The following is a 23,364-nucleotide window of genomic DNA, read 5'->3' as shown; positions in this document are numbered from 1 at the left end:
ATCGTCTCGTTACGGTAAAGTTCTCAACTGCACAAACTGCGCATGCGTACACGACCGCATGACACTTTCGTCCCGCACGGTGAATACCTTCCGTAGTGTGAGTCGCGTTTCTCAGTGGATCTCGCGGGAGTTGTGTAGGCACTCCCAGAACAGACGGGCTGAGGTGTTACGTACAGAGAGAGAAGGATAGGGGGAATATCCCACGCCACGGCTACTGACTGCATATTCGGTGCCTCCCCTGCGCCATGTCCGAGTCGGTACCTCGCGTGGCTTCTCCTCGAGAAGAAGGGGAGTTAGAGGACGGAGAAATAAGTGATGACAGCATCCGACCCAGTAGCCCGCTACCCATTAGGCATAGGCCGAATAACCGTGGGCCCAGTCACCCGTACCGGCACCGCCCGCCTAGGCCTCCCCAGAATGCTTACAGGCCTAAGGATCAGTACCGGCCGCCGCCCCGTATGCAGCAGCAGTCGCAGACTGCAGACTCTTGCCAGAGATCTTCTTTCTGGGAACGGAGCCACGATACCCTGGGCCGGTTCCGCTCCCGGGGCTGGGTGGGCCGGGGCAGAGTGGGGCGATTTGGTGGTGACCGGGACTGGGGGGATCGATCGATAAAAAGCAGCGGACAAAGGCCCAGCAGTAGCAACTCCGGCTGGCCGGAACTCTCCCCTAGGAAACGTATCCTTCATGTATTAATCCGGCTTAGTGTGTCGGGGTTTTGCGCATAATGTATAAAGACGTGTACATGTACAGACTGGTTATCTGATGCAGGGAATGTGGGGTGGGCTTGTTACACGGCTCGGGGACAGTAGGTGACTAACGTGCCTAATTTGGGGCAGAGTGCATACACTCATTGAGTGCTAGCCATTGGACCTGTGACAAGGGTTGAGCTATCAAATGTTTGCGGTGAATTAACTGGACAGGGAGCTGCAGAGACGATTTGTTATTGTGTATAATAGAAAATATACTATATTGATGAATGATGACACTTTCTGATTGTCGGCGCTCATCGGTGATATTTTTTCCCTTATACGTTTGCAAAGGTGTCTCTCGGCCGATGTCTGCCTTAACCCCCACACTTAAGGTTTTGAGCCTCCTGCTTTTTCTTGGTCACAGAGCATAATATCTATGAAGTTCTAAAGTCTGCCATACACGGCCTCCCCTCAATTATGTGCCCGTTCTTTGTTAGAGGAGAGAAACAAAATTAGTCTTATAGTCTTTATTAGAAAAGGTGCATTGCACTTTGATAGGTATATCCTTTATATTGACTCCCACCATGTTAGCATCCACAGCCTGCTTGAGTTGGCGAGTCCTTGTTCACGTTTGATGGTTCCTCCATGTTTCTGCGTGCGTTGCTGGTGTTTTTACCATTGTTGGCTTGTGCCAACGTCCTAGTCACGCTCTAAGGTCTTCACTTATTCACTTTACACTAGTTTTTTCAACTTTGAGGCAATTCTTTGTGGAACACATTTTGTTGGTGGCTTTGTCCACAGTAAATAATAGGATGTGTATAAAACTATAGAATAAGTAAACGGGTGCTTCGGAAAAGTACATCTAGGTAGATGTTGTGGCTGAAGTACAGTTAACCAGGAGTCCAAACTGTTTGACAAGTCAGTCATGCTTGCCATAGTCTACTGCTACATGGACAGCCCAATGAGCTCCTCACTCTGGCTTGTTGGTATCTTCTCCTTTTTTTTAAGACCTCTTTAGAAGTGCATATGGACACAAAATACTGAACAAGAAACTTAAATGATAAATAAGGCTGTATTAAAACCTCCTTTCCCATGGTGACTGTCTAATTCAGGCCCATCTGGAATACATTTGAGTAGTAGTGGCGCAGAGGCCAGTAAAGAAAATGGTCATGTGATGGACAATATTTATATAGATATCAAAAGAAAAATACAATGTGAAAAAAAAAGTATCTTTGTTTTTACATTTTATTCAAACCTCATTCTATTTAAAGACAATTACTGTGTGTGGTTTTTTTTTCTTGACAACACCTTCAGCAAAATGCTTTGTAAGGTCTCCGCCTAGGAAGTCTAGTCACTTGCCGAGGAATGAGAGCTCTCAGGATGAAAGCTTTGAGGATTTGCTTCAGAAATATAAGCAAATCCAGCTGGAGCTTGAATCTATTAACAAGGATGAGAAGCTAGCCCTCTGTGTCAATGAGGATGAAGTCAAAGAAAAGGAAGGTGTGATAAACAGCACGAGGGAGCCGGCCGTGAAAGAAGAAAAAAGTGTTACAGATAACAGTATCGCAGAGCCTCCCGTAGAAGAGAAACCCCCTGTAAAGGTCTTTCGAGCCTTTGAACTCAAGCCTCTCAAGCCAAAGCTGAAACTTTTTATTGAGCAAAAGAAACAAACTACTGTTGAGGAAACTATTCAAGTTCAAATTTCAGGTGACGTCTCAAAACCCAAACAAGGTGGGCGTGCGTGGTAAGGGGGCTCACATAGTTTTTGGTCTGACTGCTTTGAATCATCGGACCACCCAGCAGCAGATCGTTTGTTTCCTCTACTACCTGAGAGGGAGGGTATCTTTTTATCAAAGCAATTTCTAAATCTGAAAAACATACAATATGGCCTTCTACAGCTGACAAATTGATGGTCACGTTATGTGACTGAACACATATCCTGCAAGCCTAGGAACGGGGGTGCAAGAAATGATTTACATGCATAGGTGGGGATTCTGCTGACTCCCTTCCATGCATTTTTGCAAGGTAACAGTAATTTAAATTATGGGTCACCATATGCATTAATGTGCACATGATAGCTGGAGTACTAGGGTACTAGTCACTGTTTAATGCATTGGTGGCCAATCCAGCACTGGAGTACCAGATCATTATGCATTTACCTAAACCCTGGTCAAGGCATGGAGTATGACCCAGAGTGAACCAAGATTTCCTTGGTGAGCTTTCAAGTTGCTTGTATGTATTTTCAGTGAGTTTTTTGTTTTACTTTAGTCAGTCTGTCTTTTTGTTTTCGTTTCCCTTGTTATGAAGGTGGTTCGTGAATCGGTGAGATGTTTAACTTATATTATCTTCCTGCAGAATCTGTTAGTATTGAACAAGGGGATTCCTGTGACAGCAACACACCAGATGAAACCAGCAAAGTATGTGTTTCTATTTGGAAGTCTTCTGCTACTGTGCATATATGGTTGTGTAAGAACTACCTATAACAGCTGCCAGAGAAAGTTTGTCTTGTGCTTATGCAATGAAACCCCTAAATGATAAAATTAAACGACATAACTGCTAAGATTTATTTTAAACTAGACTTGAAATTAAAAAGGAAAAAAAAAAGAAATAAAAAGTAAAATAAAGCACACAGGCTGCAGGAAAAAAACAAAATCTGCTGCTAAACCGGTCTCTAGAGTATTTTGTATATTAAGTCGGGCAAAAGCTTTTTTTTCTTTCTTTGGTAAGGAATACTACTACTACTACTACTACTACTACTACATACTCGTTCATTATGCTATAGCAAATATTTTATACATCATTTTTTTTTTTTTTTTTTTTTTTTCCTGGCATGTCACTGTGCCGCTATCACAATTTGGCATTTGTATGCTTTCACCATCTGGTTGTACTGCAAGTAGGAAAATCTTTATTTTAATTTTTTTTAAAGGTTGACTTCAATGCTTCAACCGCTTTCCAGAAGCCCGAAGAGGAGGAAGAGTTGTCAGAGCTCCATTTGCGGCTTCTAGCCTTGCAGTCTGCAAGTAAAAAATGGCAACAGAAGGAACAACTGGTAATGAAAGAAAGCAAAGAAAAACTAACTAAGCCCAAGGCAGAAACTCAAAGAGAGAAGAGTAATACAAATTCTCACTTAACAAAGAAAGCCAACTCTCCAGCCTATGCAGGTAATATATATATTTAAGACTCCTAATAAAATGTTCTCATATCTGGAGGTATTTGAGAAAGTTGTAGTAGGGCTTTACTGCCAAACCCTGAGGCAGTGTCTGCGGGAGATCTGAAGGAATATGAAAACCTGGTGTTTATTGTCAGTTAGGACTGATGAATGTTTTGATGCATAGCTGCGTTCTTGTCTGTTGATGTAATCCTCCAGTAAAATTGACTCCCATGAAGTTGGCTGGGTTTGGAAGTTACCCAGCCTGTGTATTAAACCATTTTCAAGCCTCATGATATTGACATGGCTACTACTTTCACACACTATCAAATGTTACCTCTAATATCGCCATATGCGGTATAAAGTTCTTTCTGTGGCTGTAAATTGAGAATTTTTTCCTTTTTTTTTTTTTGCGCTGATAAAGCCAAACAAGCCCTTAGAAGGCAACAGACAAAAGCCTGGAAAAAAATGCAACAACAGAAAGCTGAAGAAAAACACAAAGTGGAGGAAGAGAAAAAGAAACAAACGGAAGAGGAGGAAAGAAGAAAAAGAGAAGAAGAAATACGGAAGATTAGAGATCTTTCAAACCAGGAGGAGCAATATAACAGATTTATGAAGCTTGTAGGGGAAAAGAATAAACGTAGCAAGGTTAGTTCCATGTAGTCTTCGGGTAATACACCAGTTTTTACCAGGGGCCATAAACCTCCCCTCATGTGTGATTACATACTCTGCACATGTTAGCTACAAAACTGACTAAAGCTTTTGTTAACCAGAAAACCAAGTCTTTAACACCCACAACACGTGTGAAAAATAAATATAAAGGAATACTTCCCCAATGTATGACTGCCGCAGCCCAACACAAAAACGCTCCTCTCAGCGTTCAAAAACGAAAACCAATGGAAATCGGGGCGCATATATACATGGGAAGAGAGAATGCTTATAATAGTGTGATAAAGTAACAAAACTGGGATATTTGTAGAAGTATAAAATACACTCACAAACAGTGCCAGCACAAGCAGCTCTTTAAAAGTCGAAAAATGTTCTTTATTCTTTAAAAACTAAAATGGTTGAGTTCAAACAGGTCAAATCGTTAGTTTGAAAAATACACCACGATTACGGATTACTGCGGATTCTACCGATCTTCAACTTCATTTCTCCTGAGGAAGCCGTAAAAACGGCGAAACGCGTTGAGATATTGAGGACTTCATCTGCATTTCCACTTCGCTGGACTTTTTCAAACTAACGATTTGACCTGTTTGAACTCAACCATTTTAGTTTTTAAAGAATAAAGAACATTTTTCGACTTTTAAAGAGCTGCTTGTGCTGGCACTGTTTGTGAGTGTATTTTATACTTCTACAAATATCCCAGTTTTGTTACTTTATCACACTATTATAAGCATTCTCTCTTCCCATGTATATATGCGCCCCGATTTCCATTGGTTAAAGCTTTTGTTTGCTGGTTTAGTAGCTATGTATTCTGCAACTTGATTGACCTTTTCTTCTTCATCATCTATTGGTTGATATAGTCTCATCATATTCTGTGGTTCTGTATAATTGTTCTTGTGAGTAACTTAAGTCTTTCTCTGTTATCTTTCAAGTCATCAGTATCTGATAGGCTGGGTACGGAGAGTACAGGAACCATTTATCAGTATGACAACTATGAAGAAGTTGCCATGGATACAGACAGTGAACCCAATTCCCCAGGTATCCATTTGTGTGTTAAAAGCATACAGAGTATATAAAATGTTTTTATTGATTCTTACTGAATGGTGTATGATGTAATAAGCACTGTAGCTTCATCCCCGGGACATAATATGATTCAATTTGTTTCATCTTACTACTACTACTATTACACGGAAACTGACAAATTCCGTTCTCTGAATAACAAAAACCCAACATAATGCCTAGGTAACCACTGCTAAAGGAATATTGTTCCTTATTCAAACCGGTAACCCCAGTCTCTACTAACATCAGAACCCCATCGCTCTCCATGCACAGTTCTCTCTTGTAGTATAAATAAGTTTGGCACGTGTTTAATTTCACTCTTGTTAAATGCTGTGCTGTCTCTTTAACTCATTGTCTGCCCCACCATTTCTCTGGGTAATGTCTTGTGCTCCATACAGCTCTCTGGTCCCTTGCTCTCTCCATTTAAGCTGCTTCTCACTCCTGACCCCCAGACTTCCTGAAACCCTTGCTTCAAGATTGGCGAATTATGTATTTAATAATATTAATTGCGGCATAAAGCTGTTAACCAGTGTCACACCCTAGTGCCAATATTATCACTCAATTATGTGTTTTTTACTTTAACTTTACATTTATTTAGTTTTAAAAAGCCGTTACTGAGCTCTTCTGTTTAAAAACAATGTGACAACGTACTATGTTACTCAGTTACCCAGGTGTCCTGTTATAGAAATAATGCTTTTTATTTGAAGTCATCTATGAAATGTTAGAATTTTGGGAGCTAATGAAGTCTAATATTTATGTAATCTTAAAACATTGAAATGCTTTTTTTGTTTAGTTTTCTTCCTGTAACCCTTTTATTCAGTGTGGGGTAACCCTTTTATGTTATTTTCAGGGACAGCTCTAGCCAAGGTGGAACTTCTTGGGTACTGCGCTAAACCATCAAACGCAATCATCCTTTTTGTTAAAGTGAATGATGTGTTAGTGTAACATTTTACACTTAAGGTATTGTGGACAACGGCTGTTAATGTAAATTTCTCAATTTTTTTTTAAGGTGCGTCTCCCGCAAGGGTTCCCTACTCCGCTGATACTCCAGTGGGATGTATACCATCAGCACTGTGTGTTACAGAGCACTTCCCTTCGGTAGTATGGGTATGTTTTCATTTTTTTCAAGTATTGAGTAATGAAAAACATTTGTGCTACTAGGCTGCCGGTGGTTTGCATTCATCTTTTAAATTAGTGATGTATCTTTATTGTGTAGAAACAAATCCTGTTTGGTAGCACTTTTGCATTCTGCCTTAATAGTATTCTTCTGCTGTTCTTCATAGTTCCTCCATGTTTTGTTTCAGCCGGCTCCACCAGATGTTACATTTTATGAAAAAACCTTCTCTCAAGTTTCTCCTGAAGCACCTCTTCCACCTCCTCCTCTTCCACCTGATGAGCCTGAGCAACCTCCCAAACCTCCCTTTGCAGACGAAGAGGAGGAGGAAGAAATGCTGCTGCGTGAAGAGCTACTGAAGTCCTTAGCCAATAAAAGAGTCTACAAACCCGAGGTACCTAAAAAGCTCCATCTTTTAGTCTCTAGGATTAAAGTCAATATATACACTCTGTGGGCAGTCTTCTAAAATCGGCAGCATATGTGAAGCGGTGGTGGATGTAAGGATGAGGACATTGCTGATGTGTTATATGCCCCCCCCATCAAATAAAAACTACATTACTGTGCCCTTAATTTACAACCCCTATGCAGACATGTTATAAAATGTCTCCTAATATTTATGGAATTAGAAATTTTGCATTTATTTTATGTACTCCGTTGTCTCTTACTCTCCTAGGAACCTACTAACAACAGCCGACTTCCGTCCCCACCATCTCTAACCAATATCATGCCTGTGCCAAGGATCACCTTAACATCAGCTAGTGTTAACATTGCGTCGCATCGTAAACAGACCACACAGATTGTTAGAGTTCTGAGGCCGATCCGTCGTATCATAAAGGTATTGTATGTTAACCGAGCTTCAAAATGATGGTTTGGACAGGGACACAACTTGCTATTGTACAAACCTGTGTTTAAGTGTTCGAAAACTACTTTTTTAATTGAACAGTTTAAGGATATACTGTCCCAAGTTCCTCACCAATAATGGTTTCTGGGACTCATAGTTGTATCACGCCATGGAAAGGTTACATTTCATTGAGACGTTTTAATTTCACTTCAGCTTCCCAAACACAAGTCAGTCGTGGTGACATTAAATGCCTCGGATGACAGTGAATCCGATGGAGAGCTTCCCAGTCCAAACATGAATGCTTTTGGTGGCCTTGAGTCCATGATCAAAGAAGCAAGAAGAACTGCAGAGGTGAGTGTGAGTACATCTCAAAAAGGGTGCATTGTATATCCTTATGAAGGGTGTCCTGTTTACAGCAGTATTGTAGCTAAAGCTACTTCTGTGAATTCCAAAATGAAGTTCAGTTTTATTACCTTGGATTTTGTCATTCGATATGTATATATAATGAGGTTTTAAATATTTCCCATTGGCTTTAAAACCATTGCTCTTAAGTAGGCATAATTGACAGTTTGCAATTCATACTAGGATTCTTAGTTTAACATGAGTGCGCTCAACTTTCTTTTTCTACCTCAATACGAGTTCATCCACTCTTGTATCCACCTAGGCATCCAAACCAAAACCACCTAATTCAGAAAAAGAAAATGATCCCATGAGAACCCCAGAAGCATTACCTGAAGACAAGAAAACTGAGTACAGGCTGCTAAAGGAAGAAATTGCAAGGTAATTGACTATCTAATTTTTTAAGTTTTAGACCCTAGTTTGTACCCTTAAATAACCTACACTTCTGTACTTTTTGTTCAGTCGGGAAAAACAGAAGCTCATGAAATCTGACCAATTAAATGCAAGTGCATCTCCAACAAACTCTGACATAGAAGTAGACGCAAACAAGAAGCCAGTCATCAATCCAAAAGTTGCTGAAGCAGAAGCAAAACATAAGAAACAGATGTAAGTCATATATATATAAGGGCAAAGAGCTAATTGTCTTTTTTCAATTGAAATGTTATAATGCTGTAGGTGTGGTGCTTATAAAATGTGGCAACTCAGCAGTTTAAGGACTCGGCTAGTACTTCTATACCCCCCAAGTCCTACACCCAAATATTTGTGCCTGTACCCCCTTCTTTTCTAGTAGTTCAAACGTTTTGGGTATAAGTACTTCTAAAGCCTTAAAAGTCATAAGGATGCATGTAAGCAGAAGTGTGTTCATTAATAAACATTCTTTTTCAACAGTTTTCTAAATGACTTAGTTCCATAAACAGCCTTAGCTACCGCTATAACCACGCTCCACAGAATTTTGTCAAATGAGTTTTTAAGATGCTATATTATATACAATGACAACTTGTATTTTGACAGGATGTTGCTATTAAAAGACGAGTCTGTCTTGAAGAACCTGTTACAGCAAGAGGCAAAGAAAAAGGAATCCATCAAAACAGCAGAGCTGAAGATTGCCAGACTCACTGAGCAGATGCAAGCAACTGAAAAGTTCCTCAATGCCAATCGTATGTTCCTAAAGAAACTCCAGGAACAGGTACAAGCCAACATTGTAAAATTGCTCTTGAAACCCAATACTTACTTTTTGCCTCTGCGTGGATGTGGAGAGTGGAAGCAGGTATGGCTGTGTCAGTAGTGCCAGACAGGTTGCTTATTGAAAGAGTGGGGATCCTTTATTTTAACTAAAGATTACTAGTTTGAATGTAGTAGAAAAACAAACATTTTTTTCAGAGATTTAAGTGGCTGAACAGTTAAGTTTCAGAAAACACTGATTGTGTAGCGTCTTGAAATCAATAGTCATCATAACACTCATTTTAACCTGTGCCTCTAACTTTTACTACAAGTCCAAATATATCTCAGAAATTCACCTCAATCATGCTTTGCCTTGTTCTGTTAGATTACCAAAGTTCAACACAGAGTTCAGGAAAAAAAGACTCTTAAGATTAAATATGGGGAAGAACTTGCACGAGCTAAAGCACTGGTCAGTCGGGAGCTGGGGAAGAGGAAACTGGAGCAGAATATTGGTGTAAGTCTTACATTCTAACACTTTTTAATCCCCTAAACATTTATGATGTTTCATCCTGTCATGAAAAAGTGACCCAAAAACCTATTGTGATGGCATGGAACATGATGAAGAAAGTAGAGGTGTGCAGCCTGCTTCCTGGCGGTTTCTGGTGCTCACACCATCTATACTGTGAATGGAATCAAAGAGATGCTCCATTCATGTAAAATTAGTCCTTCTGATCGGTCAGATACTAAGAAAAAAAGTGCCTGAAAAAGCTGACTGTTCCCTGCATCAGACTGTTTAAAAATATATCCAGACCCCTTTTAAAGGTATCTAATGTATTTGATAACACCACCTCCCTTGGCAGTGAATTCCATACCTTTATTGTCCTTACTGTAAAGAATCCGTCGTCTGTGAAACCTGCGCTCTTCCAGTCTCAGAGGATGACCTCTTGCTCTGTTAAAGAACAGGTCACTGAATAGCTCGTTATATTGGCTGAAAATGTTCAGTGTGTGCAACTCGGCCTATGTATAAAATTGGGAGAAAAGGTCTTCTGTTTTCTCGTCATTTTGTATATTGCTGTTAGTCTGGATATGATGCTCATCTTGCTTGTTCCTCAAAAATAGCTCCTCCATTCTTCACAAGATAGCCTTTTGTGTGTAATGAGAAAAACAGGGTACTTGAGAATATTTTCAGCATTCCCTTGTGTGTTCTGATTTGATTTTTTTTTTTTCCCCCACCTTTTTACAGACAAATCAAATTTTTCAATTTGATACTGGCCTTGTGGGCAGCCCTAAAAGACAATCTGCAGAGGCCATTGCAATGGAGAAGAAGCGACTGCAGGAGCTGGAGCAGGAATACGCCCTCAAAATTCAAAAACTGAAGGAATTGCAAGCCCGCAAAGTAAAAGAGCAGCCTGTGCATGTAGCCCCTGTCTTAGAAGAAGCCCCTGTCTTAGAAGAAGCCCCTGAATTTGTGCTGCCCCAGCCTTCACTTCATGACCTTTCTCAGGACAAATTAACACTAGACACAGAGGAAAACGACCTTGAGGATGAGGTTTTATCTCCCTCTGTTAAAGAGAGGAGGAGATCATTCCGCGACTCCAACGCATTTACCAAGCCGAACTTGAAGCACAGTGAGCTTACACCTAGCAAAGAGGAACATAAGCCGTCCAAGGTGTTGGCTGAAGGGCCAGAACTTTTCCTAGGGTTGAATATTGATGATCTGAAAAGACTTCATACCTGCTCAGATAACCTGAACAATCTGCTTTTACAAGGTGTCATGTTAATGGTGCCTCAAGAGAAACTTTCCACAGGAAAGGTGATTTATCTCCCCTCCCATATTTTTGGCTGCAAAAGCAAAGCAAACAGCTCTCTTCCTGCTTTTTCTCCTCTTGACACATTTTATGCATGTTTTGTTCCAGGAAATATCTATGGATGTTGATTTGTTTACATCACAAACAAAACAGACTGACACACGACCCTTACCTTTTGGGCCATATCGTAGCCCACTTCTAGTTTTCAAGTCCTACAGGTAAAGTTTGCATTGGGGCCAGTTTTGATGTTTAATCAGTAGCAAGTTATTGGCGAATTGCAGCATATAAAAAAGTATAATACTGGGAGATCTTTTACTTGAAGTTTGACTTTATGCTGTTCTGTCATATGCCACTAGATGGCAGTATATTACTGCACCTGGGGTGTTCATTTCTTGAGCTACTGTATATCCATTCTTCCGCTTATGACAGAATATAGCCACCATGTGTTGCTGATGCATCTTTATCAATGTGATCAAAAATTTGGTTCTATTTTTCTTACTATTATGAAAACAATGTTCTACAATACTGTTTTTTTTCTTCCAGGTTTAGTCCCTATTTTCGGACGAAAGAAAAGCTGCTACTCAGTTCTGTCTCTTATAGTAATATGATTGAGCCAAACACTTTCTTCTGTCGCTTTGATTTGACTGGCACTTGTAATGATGATGATTGCCAATGGTAAGTAATGTATCTCATGTAAACAATGTTATTGGTCATTTGGTTACCATTTTTTTTGTTTTCATTTCTATTGATTTGTGTCGTTCTAGGCAGCACATGCGTGATTGCACACTTAGCAGGAAGCAACTGTTTCAAGATATCTTGTCATACAATCTGGACCTAATTGGCTGTTCGGAGAAAAGCACAGACGAGGAAATCTGCGTTGCCACTGGTAAAAATCCTTTAATGATTTAGCTAATGTGCTAGTTACTTGCAACATATTCATACTTTAATATGTGCGTTTATATCAAGCATTTTGCGCTCTAGTGCTTAAGGGTTCAATGTATGATTTCATGATGTCCAATGTTGGCCGTGTGCTCATTACAGAAATAGTAAAACTGTCAGAATTTTGGTGCAAGTAGTGAAATGTCTCTAAAATCTCTTGGGTTTGTGATATCTGTTTCTGTAATACACTTTACTGCTTTTCTACCAATAATAGTATCTAGTTAAAAGTGTATATTTAAGAGACTCTGACAGTCATGTTTTTAACGAAATAATTGCCTTGATAAGATCGTTCAAAGGTTCCAATTTCTATGCTTTATGTAGGCAATAATAGCTAAAAACATTTCTTCTCAAATGTTCTGATCTTACTTGAGCGTTTTAGTCTCCTACTGTATTATGCGGCACACTGTTTGTTACAATGTTTTAACTTCCGCTGTAATTAAACAAAAAACATGGTGATTGAATTTGTTAAACCTTTGATTTTAGAGAAATATGTCGACAAACTCTTTGGTGTCAATCGTGATCGCATGTCAATGGATCAAATGGCAGTTCTACTAGTTAGTTATGTCAATGAAAGCCAGAATCACAGTAAGTTTCACCTTCTAAGGCAACTTTACCATCTGTTATTTATTTAAAGCAATTCCTAGAGCATTAATATCAATATGCTGCATGCTATTGGTGTTATCTCATAAAGCCTTAAGTTTATTTGGATACGTTATGTTTACGGAACTTTCTTTTGGAGGCTTTGGCATAACTTATTTAAGAAGGGCTTTCAGCAGGAACAAGTAGCAGGATTTTTATTTTAATGCTTTCAGCACCACCTCACACGACATGTAAAGTGAAAAGAAAATGGAGGCCGGTGTACTGGAGAAAGCCAGTGTCTGACAGCAGCAGCAGTGACGAGGATGAGGCTACGAAGGTGGTCAATACCGGTAAGGGGGTTTTGTTTCTTGTCCACAAAAACAGCACCCATCCAATCATACTTCTATTCATTTTGTTGTGTTACTATTTTGTGTCTATCAACAAATGAAGCCTGAAATGTTGATACTAATATGGATGCACATGTTGCTGTAGGTTGTAATGGGTGCTGAACAGTTATCTCCATACGTGATACATGTGAGAGATACTTATATACACACACATACATATGCATGAAACATACCCTAGCCTAGTAGAAAAAAGCCTGCTAAATAAGTGCTGTAAATGTGACGTACAAAACATGCCATTTGTATTTCTGCTCTGAATTGAATGCTATTCGGTTATACAGCGAATCACCCGGAGCCCAAAACAAAAGTAGCCGTTCAGGATGCTGTCGTCACTCCAGATGATGTGCGATATTTCACTAATGAGACGGATGACATTTCCAACCTGGAAGCCAGTGTACTTGAAAACCCGCATGGTATTCAACTGTGGATCAAATTGGCATATAAGTATTTAAATCAAAATGAATGGTAGGTAAAAAGTACGACTTTCTCGTCTCCTAATATGTTTGAGGTGTATTACTCATTACTGTTTGTTAGTTTAATATGACCGCTTATTTGTCCTATCCTCCTTGGAGCAGTACTCCAAAATACTACTCGTATATATAGATATATCACCTACTCTGGCTAACATGTGATTTCTGCAAAATATTCCAGTATGTATAAAACAGAATAACCCCCCACCCCACCCTTTGGACCTCCTTGCATTCAGTGAAAGTAGTTATTACATTTTATTGTTTCTTTTAAATATGAATTTCAGAGTGGGCATTATATGCATATTGTGTGGTCTAGTTCGTTGTGAGAACACGGTTTATACTGAATGTGTGGTGGGATATAAAAATTTTCATAGTAAATAGTAATAAAAAAAATGTAAGCTACATCAGTGCTATTGAAATCTGATATTTTTTCATAAAAATACGTAGGAGAATCTGAAACTCTTGTCGTATTGTATGTGTTTAGCGCAGAGCATGCAATGAGAAAAGGTGTTTGATGCACATAATAGGGCGTAACGTTAAAGCATTTTAACTGTACATGTGTTTTAGCATTTCGCTTGGTCACCCCTGATGTTTTGTACACAGCACCCCATCAGAACGTTTAGATTCATCGTTGAATGTGTTATCCCGAGCCCTGGAGCACAACCGAGATAATTCAGAGATATGGTGCCATTACCTCAAGCTATTTTCCAAAAGGGGATCCAAAGAAGAGCTTCAAGAGATGTGTGAGACAGCTGTGGAATATGCTCCTTCCTATCAAATCTGGTGTACTGTGAGTACCGCTGGCTCTTCCATTTTTTTTATGTATTAAAAACGGAGACGTTTAAAGGGAATTTTCCTCCTTTTTATCCAATTAAACATGACTGCATACCATGGCAGCCTCTTGGTTTGCAAATGAAAAAAAAGTTTATTCTAAATGCTCAACGACCCTGTGTTTTCCTGGGTACTTCCCCCTTCATTCATTTTGCCTTACTAGACATAAATTAATTGAAGGGCTTAGGGGTAAAAGTGCTTCGGGCCCAGTTTGCGCTGTAGGCCAATGTGATGGGTCTGGGCAGCAGAGCAATTCAATTGATTTTCTAAGGGGATAAGACCACTTCTGGAACTTTGCTCCACCATGTTTTATACACGACCTGTATTGGTTTTCATGTTGTTTTGTATACAGTTTCTGGTCTTGGAGAAATCCTTTGACGGGAAGGATTCCGTGTGCAGCAGAACCCTGCAGTACCTGATGGAAAGATTAGAGGAAGAGCCCAAATCAGAGCAGCTTTCTCTACAGCTCTTGGAGACATTACTGTACCGAGTACATCTGAGCCTGTTTACAGGAAGATTGCAGAATGCTCTCGCCCTTCTGCAGGTACACCACTCTTTACCTTTCACGCAGGGTAATCCTGAGCATTGGCACAAACCTTCGATTGCTATTAGTACTGCATTGTGTGTCCAGTGGTTTAAAGGGTTCATGGTTTACTCCTTGCTTTCATAGGGAGGAGGTGAGATTAGCAAGGCTTGGAAACAAGACAATGCAATAAATACAACCTTTTCATAAACATTCTCATTGCAACAGCAGTGAGAGGGTTAATCATAACACTCAGTGTTAAAGCCATTCTGCTGCCCTGGATCATTTACTCTGTATTCTACACCAGGCAACGTAGAGCGATTTCAGTCAAAGGATTCATGAATTGGCATTTAACACGTCTCTGCTCTTAACTTTAAAGGGCTACTGGCTGGTAACGATGCCAAGTATTTCAGTATTTAGTCTTTATAATGGACAGTAAAATCTGTAGAAATGTGTAGTGATTAGACACAAATACCCTGATGTCTTTTGCATTGGCTGCAAATACAATCCCTTTGACCCCGTGTAATGGCACACGCATACCTGAGCGAGTTAAGCCGCCTTAGACATCTTGATTGCCTAATAAGAATGTTTCATTGTATAAATTGTCTGTTTTTTTTTTTTTTGTTTTTTTTTTTCTTTTAATTATTATTGAAAAGTGAGTTTAATCAGATATTGAGACCTGGGTTTGTTTAAAGTTTTTGACTTGTAGCACATTTACAAATCTGTGCATAAGCTTCTCTGTCCCTGGTAAAGCACGCATGCAGCTAGCCTGTAATTGCTTTACTTGTTTTGTTTTCTGCCATATTTAACATTTTGTAAAACTCAAACCTTTGTTGTTTTTTTTGTAATGTGCTCTACAGAATGCTTTAAAGTCTCCTAGCGAGAAGAGCCTAGGAGACCACCTTACTCCTCAAGATCGCTGCTTAGCATGGCTTTCTTACATTCATCTCATGGAGTTCAGTAGCCTGCCTCCTAAATTTTATGACCCAACAAAGGGCAACCCCTCCAGGATAGTTAACAAGGAGCCGTTTTTAATACCTTGGCTGAATCCCCAGAGTGTTACGACTGAGCCTGCCATGCTTCTTGCTGTATTTGAAGGTTCGTCATACAAATGGTTACTTTTTTGTAAATATTTCCGTTTATACACTGAAAAACCTCGTGCGTTAATGTTCATGTTAAAGCAGCAGCAACAAAAACTGAAGTAAAACACCGTTCTAGAGGAACGATCCCTTTGGATACCAAGGTGACATTAAAATGACTTGAATTTTGGAAGTACTGTAAAATCTCTACACCGGATTCATTTTTGTAAACCTTTTATGCCGCAATACCTGCTTGAAAATGGCCGCTTTTATTTCTGACTGCTTAAGAGCATCCCTTATCCAATAATGATACTTAATTCTTCTTTTAGCTGCTATATCTTCGTGTTCAGAGGATGGTTTGAATGAAAAAGAAAGAATTGATGTTTGCCAACCACTTTATAGAAATATGATTGCATTGCATCTCCTGCTAAACAGGTAAGAATTTAGTAACTGGCTGCTACTGGACGTTTGTAAGCAATAGAAATGTTAATGGAAATTTATTTTTTTTATTATTTTTAAAGCCATACTGCTGTAGTGGATCTCTGTAAGCAGCTGCTGGACTCTTCTGCTGCAAACTGTGAGATACTAGAAATCCTGTCTTTGGTTTATTTAAAAATGGGACAACTTGAAAATGGCATGGATGCATGGATGACTGCGACCAGGTGTAATCCTGGCAATGCACAAGTCTTCTATCATGCTTGCAAGTTCTTTGCTGCACAGGTAAGCAATTCCCAATTTTCTTGTGTGTCCTGAACTCCCCGATGGTTTTCTTGGTGATCACATCCTCCTGAGGCACCCATGTCCCCCATCTAAGTTTCTTGATACATGGTATATACCATATTTCCTATGTAAAATATTATAGGATATTATGTAAAATATAGGACATCTTGTGTTAAGAGATCAAGGGTGTTTTGGGCAACATCTGTGTGGGATGATTACTTAGCATGGCATGAGCTGTAATTGTGTGTGTGGCTCCAACCTTCGGATTTGTGTTCTGTTTGACACAATTATTTAAACGTTTTATTACGGTCTTTACAGGGGCATTCAGGCTACATTCCGTCTTTGATGGAAGAATTTGTAAAATCATTGTTTAATGGAGCTGATGTGAAATGTAGCACCACAGAACTCCTGAGGTATGTTGTGTATTGTTCCTTTCTGGTCATATTTTATACTCTTGGTAAGGAATGAAATGATACATGTTTAAAGGTGGAGATGATGTATGATGAGTTTGCTGTAACTTATAATGACATCACTTACAAATCGGTCAGTTTGGTCTAGTCTATAATAACGGATATATTGCTCTTTTATTTGTGAGGGATCCACAATCGCTTTATTTTTAGTTCTCAATTTCTCCCATGTTTGCTTATTCCAAAACCAGCAGCACTACCTTTTCTGCAGTCGAATGCGATTTATTTTCTAGAATGTTAACATATTGTTGGTTTTGTTTTTCCAGACATCTCCTTAATTTCACAAAACCTTGGAATTCCAAAGCACCAGCATTTAAAGTGGATGAGCCTCTTGACATTTCAACTATGCAAAAACCATACCTGTGGCTTGTTTTTTGGTGCGTGTTCATACTCCACTTCTTCCGAATAATACATTCCTTTCTTTAAAGTATAAGTCCTTAAATTAACTAAGTTCTGCATCCCCAATTATTATTGGTGTTCTCAATAATTTACAAAAGGTTTGTTACTAAACTGGAGTCCCTTAATTTAGAACATTCCGTTTATACGTTCTGGAGAATCATCTCTCCACCCCACCCCCCCTTTACTTGCTTGTAATAGATCTTATACATGGTGCATTTTTTAGTCTGGTTTGTACGGTTATTGGAGGATTTTTCTTGACAGCCTGTGGCAGTCTCTCCATCCGAATATCAGGGAAGCAGAAGAAGCATATGAAGCGGCTCTGGGAGCTGTAATGCAGCAGGATGTGCTTGAGAACCTTTGGATGGAGTAAGTACAGTTAGGTTTGCACATAGGTTCACCTGTAGGCATGTCACAATACTTACTGGCTCTTTTCTTTTCAGTTATCTTGTCTTTACTAACAGCAAAATCATCGTATCCAAAAATAAAGCTCAAGATTTTAAGCATTTCTCGGAATTAGTTAACAGATGCTTGATGACGGTTCCATCTAGGTATCCTGCCCCTTTTAGCACAGCAGAATACTGGACCAACTATGAGTTTCACAATATGGTACGTGACTTGGCTGTACTGCTAGATTTTATGTCTTAAGTACTCTATGCTCTTATTACTATATTTCTATAGATCTGGTAACTGACATTAATTTGGTGCTGCATGGCTATGGCCATTTTTCTTCAACTTAGGGAAACATAATTATCATAGACCAGAACAGTCACTGTATTGCAGTTGGGTCAAAATTGACTGAGGCCACATGGCGCTTGTGATCTCATCAGAAAACGTTGGATGGATTTCTTTAATACAGGGAAACTTTAAACGAAACTTTTTAATTTTGCAGAATTACTTTAAGGTGCTGAAGTAGTATTGGTTATATTCATAAATTAAAACCTTTCATCTCAATATATATATATTTTAATTTACTTTTTCTAAATCCAATATTAGGTCGTATATTTCTATTTAAGTTGCGTCCCAAAGGTCCATCATTCAAAAATACTGGAGCGCTTTTCTTCCATGATGCCTACAAATATTGGACTCGCACTCAGGTTAGTTAACGGTTCCTGCTGTATAAACCATTTTTAATGTTATGGTACACTTCTTAAAATGTTGAGCAAACTTGGGCAAAGAATTTATTAAAATTGTCAATAACCGCGGAACATGGAAAGCAGCTTGCAAAGTTGAGGGGCAATTCAGTTCTGGTTTCACACTCTTAAAAATGTAATTTCAAGTTTGCAGTAGCTTGTCTTTGCCTGTGTTTTATTCCCCCTTTTCTCGTTTTTATCGTCTTACCTCTGTATATTTCACAACAACTCTAAAATTATTACTTTACAGGGTACTTAAACAGGAATTGGAGGAGAACAATATTCAGACTGTGAAAATGCAATCCAAGATGTTTACATATAGCTTCCCAATGTGCCTGTCCGTCTGGAAAATGTAATGTACAAAATACTTTCCTTTTCTGTTCATTGTGTAGCATGCAGGTAAATCTAAACACAATTGTTCCAGTTGGGCTAATGATGCCATGCATCTCACTGTGAGCTTTTTTTATGTTTGTAAAAAATGTGCAGTACATAATTTCATTTACATTACTGATTGACATTTTCTGTATATTTTGCATGATTACTGTAATCATTACAAACATCTGAATGTGTGCTATGTTTTCCCTTAGAGCCATCGCAGTGGAACTATCCCTAAAGGGACATAAAGAGGTAAGCTTTATGCTGCCCTAACTTAAAACATTTAACGACATTTTCTAAAAGCATGTTCTGGCCCTTTTGGAAGAAATGCATGTGTGCCTAGAAGAGCTACAGGAAACCATTATTTGCATGTGTGTTTAAATGTTCTCCTGTCTAATGCAAGTATCCCATATCTGTGTATACTGAGAGATTGAATTTAGGAAATATACCCATGCACATTTCAGGGAAGTGGTCTCCTGGGAATAGTTTGCCATTAACTGCTTCAGTTGTGTATTTGTACTGATATTTGAGTTCCTTGGTTAACAAAGCATATCCTTCTCTCTCTCTTTCTCTGAAATGTACTTTCTTGTAGGTCCATCACCTGTATCAACGAGCCCTCCAGAAGTTTCCTCTGTGTGCCGCACTCTGGAAAGATGTAATGTTTTCATCTGTTCTTTTTTTCTATTGGGGCTCAATACATTTGAGTTATCTGCCATGTCCTAGTTGTTTCTCAAACCTTGGCCTAATCACAGATGCTTCCCCATCTTTTGCAGCTACTCTTGTTTGAAGCATCAGGAGGAGGTAAAACTGATAACCTGAGAAAACTAGTTTCCAAGTGCCAAGAGGTTGGAGTCAGCCTAGATGAGCTCTTAAGTTTAAACGCAGAAAGCAAGAATTGCTGAACACTGGGTGCAGTCAGGTCAAGGTCCCATTAATTGCCAAAATGATCCAAGTTTAGCCTTGTTCCCTTAAATCTGTGCAAGGTAGACCTGTTCTGATTCAACATTGCTTTCTGTAACCTGAAGATCACACATACTGCCCTTCTCAAACTGGAGAAATGAATACCAATTTCAGGCCTGCTTCTGGGCCCAACAAGGTTCTCTTAACATCACATACGTAAGTATAGTTCATTCAAGTGGCTGCTGTTTTTTATTGTTTCTGTCTGTGTTTATTCTTCTCCTTGCCCCATCCGTTTTTTTTTGTTTTTTTTGCCATCCCCCTTTTATTGTGCTGTTTCTAACTTACTTGACTCTCTCACTGATGCCTGTAACACCCTGTGTTTGGATTTAGTTTGAGGCACAATCAGCTAGCGTCTGACACTAAATCCTTCTCAATTTGGTTAATTTATACTTTAAAGGAAAAAAAAAAAAGATTTGGGGGAATTTTGACATTCCTCATTCTAGAAGTTAATGCAAAAAGCAGCAGGTCTTCAGAAAAGTATAGCTGACAAGACAGTCGGTCTGCTAAGTTCACTTGAGGGATTTTTTTTATTTTTGTTTTCTATTTTGTTTTTTCTTTTGTATTACTGCACTCTGGACTCAAAGCAGAGACTGTTAAACTTGAAGAAAAAAATTCTATTGCAATCGCCAGTGCATCAGAACTGAAGAGTGGTCAGTTTATTATGTGCAATTTTTTTCTTTGTGAAGAAGTTTAATTTATAATAAAGTTTAACAGTTTAAAGTACAGTATATAATGAAAAATGTTTTGTATTATAATACTACCATGTGTAGTATTACAGTTGTTTATACAAACCTATTTTAAATATAGTAACTTAAAAAAAAAAAAAAAACGGTCTTGGGTTTTTATTTTTGCGTACTGTCTCGGGTTTTCATATCAATCTGCTTCCTAGATTAACCAAACATTACATTGCGTTTATTTATAAAGCACCTCATACCTAAACACATTTCACTTTTTCAAGAAATCTTCTATGGGCTTTATGCAAACAGAGGCGCCACAAATAGGACTACAAAATGTATGCATATAAGACTAGGGACTGTACAATGATGCACATATTAGAATCCTAGTAAAATGCCCTACCCCTGAAGATGGAGCAAAACAAGTTTTATTTAAGGAAATAAGCAAAACTTCTAGTATTTCCAGACCGTTGCATGTTTGTCATGTACATATTGTAGCTCTATTACCTTAGGCCAGTCTACAAGACGCCCTAACTCATCATACTACCTGTAGTAAACAAAGTGATTCAGTGTTTATTACCCAGCCAGACACTCTGACCGGTACTCTTAAGCATTGATTTAGAATCAGCTCTGTGTGGTAATTGAGCAGGGAAAGTCAACCTAAATCTCACACGCTAACAATGGGAGCCTCCAGATCTGCAGGTAAAAGGGAGCTTCATTAAACAAACCAACATTTTCATCAATGCAATGCAACATTACTGTATACAGCACAATACTTCATGCTTAAAAATAACTTTAAATGACACTTTTTTCCCCCTCTCAAGCTCCCAATGGACATAAAAAGCCATTAAAATAGTAAAATGTGTTGTGGATAATAAATGAAACTTGACAAATGGGTATTCTGGTCTGTGTAAGTGGGTTCTATGTATGGAGAATATTTCCTCCAGGCACAACTCCACCTTTGACAATGGTAGCGTCTGCTCTATTCAAACACATACCTGAATACATTTATATGACCAAATCTCATCGTCATTAACAGGTATATAAAATCAAACACATAGGCGTGCCATCTCTATAGGCAAACACTGTTTGTAGAAAAGCTCAGTGGCTTTAAAAGAAATGTTAATTACATAGAATGTTACCTTTGCCACAAGTGAGTTCATGAAATTACCGCTCTGCTAGATCTGCCCCCTGTCCAATGTAAGTGCTATTATTGTGAAGTCACCGTGTGTAGGAGTAACAGCTCAGGCACAAAGCGGGTGACCATGCACCATTACGGAGTGTGGCTGCAGTATGCCTGTCCTCGGTAGCATCACTCGCTACAAAGTCCTGAACTGCTTCTGGAAGCAACGTCAGCACAAACACCGTGTGTCGGGAGCTCCGTGAAATGGGTTTCCATGGCTGAGCAGCTGCGCACAAGCCAAAGATCGCTACGTGTAGTTGTTGGGTGGAGTGGTGTAGAACACACCGCCACAGGGAAGACTAATGTTAAAGCTACAGCACACACACAGAGATTTTAGACGATTGTATGCTTCCAACTTTGTGGCACCTGTTTGGAGAAGAGCCTTTCCTGTTCCAGTATTTTTGTGCCCCGGTGCACAAAGCAAGGTCCTTAAAGACATGGTTTAACAAGTTTGGTGTGGAGGAACTTGAGTGGCCAAACCAGAGCCTTGACCTTAACCCCACTGAAGTGTAAGGGCTGTTATGGCCGCATCTATGAGTCTTCTCATGCTCATATAGTATATTCGTTTGTAGCATTACTTATATTAATGTAATGTAAAATCATGCCATTTACACTATGCTTTGAATCAGTCATTGACTAAATGGTGCTGAATTTTAGTTTCTGGTGTAGGACAATGGTGAAATCTAACTGTTCCATCCTTCTGTAACATGAAGGATATTTACCCAGTAAGCAAAAACTGAATTATTTGGAGTTGAAATATATATAAAAATGAACATTACCTGCGTGCACAATATCTGAAGCACATCTGGAATTTGCAAACTGTGGTTTGGAAGTGTAAAATAATGAGCTGAACAAGCAACCAATCTTTAAGGCATTTAACCAAGAATTTTGATGAGGCTGAACAAAGCCATTATCTTCTGGCTCTTATATCTAAACGTTCTCAAAGAACACTCTCAATCCGATCAGCTTTTATAAAAATTTTATTAAAACATTGACTGTTTTGGAATGTAGAAACCAGTTTTCCCAATTAATATTCCAACGTAATTTTTTTTTGTCAAGAAAAGCCAAGAACAATGTTATTGGTCAAACGTTCTCGTATTAAAATTCATCTTTATTATGATGATTGTTAAAGCAATTGTTTATATGTATATAGCCAAATCTGTTAAAATTGTCCGCTGTAAATACTTGTGTAATACACGAAGGTAATCTGCAAAGATTCCATTTTTTTGGGACAGCACCTCTATAATAAAAACCATTTCAGCCACGTTCAGCACTTGTTCCCATTTATTGAAATTGTAAAATACATTCCATCTGTCACTGATCTGATGACATAGACAGCTGTCAATTTAGAACTGAATTTGAAATAAAAACAAATACTTTTAAGATGACCAAATGCTTTGCAGATGGTAATGATTTTTTTTTGCATTTACAAAAGAAAATAAATCTTCCTCATAGCACTATTTCAGTTAAACAGTCTACCAGATACCATGATCTAGAAATGAATGAATGAATGTATGTATGTATGTATGAATGTATATAGGTATGTATGCGTGAATGTAATGCATTTCTTAATACCTCAGATACATAGACATGAAATATTCTCTACAGAGGCATATCTTACCCAACATTTCTTCAAGAACTGCCTTTCGTTTTAATATAGCATGGATCATTATGCTCAAGGATGTACAGCTACACAAATTGTGGCCGCTATACATACTGCCCTGACCTGCTTTACATGTAATC

General features: G+C 38.8%; 1 protein-coding gene across 1 annotated transcript; it reads left to right on the top strand.

Annotated features, from left to right (window-relative positions):
• Nucleotides 1-120: 120 nt before the first annotated feature.
• Nucleotides 121-20,487, top strand: ZFC3H1 (zinc finger C3H1-type containing). The gene is made up of 35 exons (XM_053465440.1): nt 121-678; nt 2,007-2,423; nt 3,048-3,109; nt 3,619-3,853; nt 4,265-4,488; nt 5,439-5,544; nt 6,575-6,672; nt 6,870-7,073; nt 7,353-7,514; nt 7,734-7,871; nt 8,185-8,300; nt 8,382-8,525; nt 8,931-9,105; nt 9,466-9,594; nt 10,324-10,893; nt 10,997-11,106; nt 11,432-11,563; nt 11,653-11,774; nt 12,311-12,412; nt 12,640-12,756; nt 13,092-13,275; nt 13,884-14,070; nt 14,464-14,655; nt 15,495-15,732; nt 16,043-16,148; nt 16,235-16,433; nt 16,752-16,846; nt 17,167-17,277; nt 17,561-17,665; nt 17,740-17,905; nt 18,293-18,393; nt 18,680-18,781; nt 19,017-19,056; nt 19,397-19,459; nt 19,578-20,487. Exons 1-35 carry the CDS (start codon nt 246-248, stop codon nt 19,704-19,706), a joined length of 5,814 nt encoding a protein of 1,937 aa, XP_053321415.1. The 5' UTR covers nt 121-245; the 3' UTR covers nt 19,707-20,487.
• Nucleotides 20,488-23,364: the final 2,877 nt, after the last annotated feature.

This window comes from Spea bombifrons, chromosome 4 (assembly GCF_027358695.1).
Source record: "Spea bombifrons isolate aSpeBom1 chromosome 4, aSpeBom1.2.pri, whole genome shotgun sequence".
In the NCBI taxonomy this organism is placed as follows: domain Eukaryota; kingdom Metazoa; phylum Chordata; class Amphibia; order Anura; family Pelobatidae; genus Spea; species Spea bombifrons.
The sequence above is the reverse complement of the archived record's forward strand: the minus strand, read 5'-3'. Positions and strand labels throughout refer to the sequence as shown.

Coding starts and splice junctions, on each gene's coding strand:
- ZFC3H1 (XM_053465440.1), top strand. CDS start 246: ATGTCCGAGTCGGTACCTCGCGTGGCTTCTCCTCGAGAAGAAGGGGAG. Junction 8,526..8,930: donor GCAAAACATAAGAAACAGAT/GTAAGTCATATA, acceptor GTATTTTGACAG/GATGTTGCTATTAAAAGACG. Junction 11,775..12,310: donor GGAAATCTGCGTTGCCACTG/GTAAAAATCCTT, acceptor CTTTGATTTTAG/AGAAATATGTCGACAAACTC.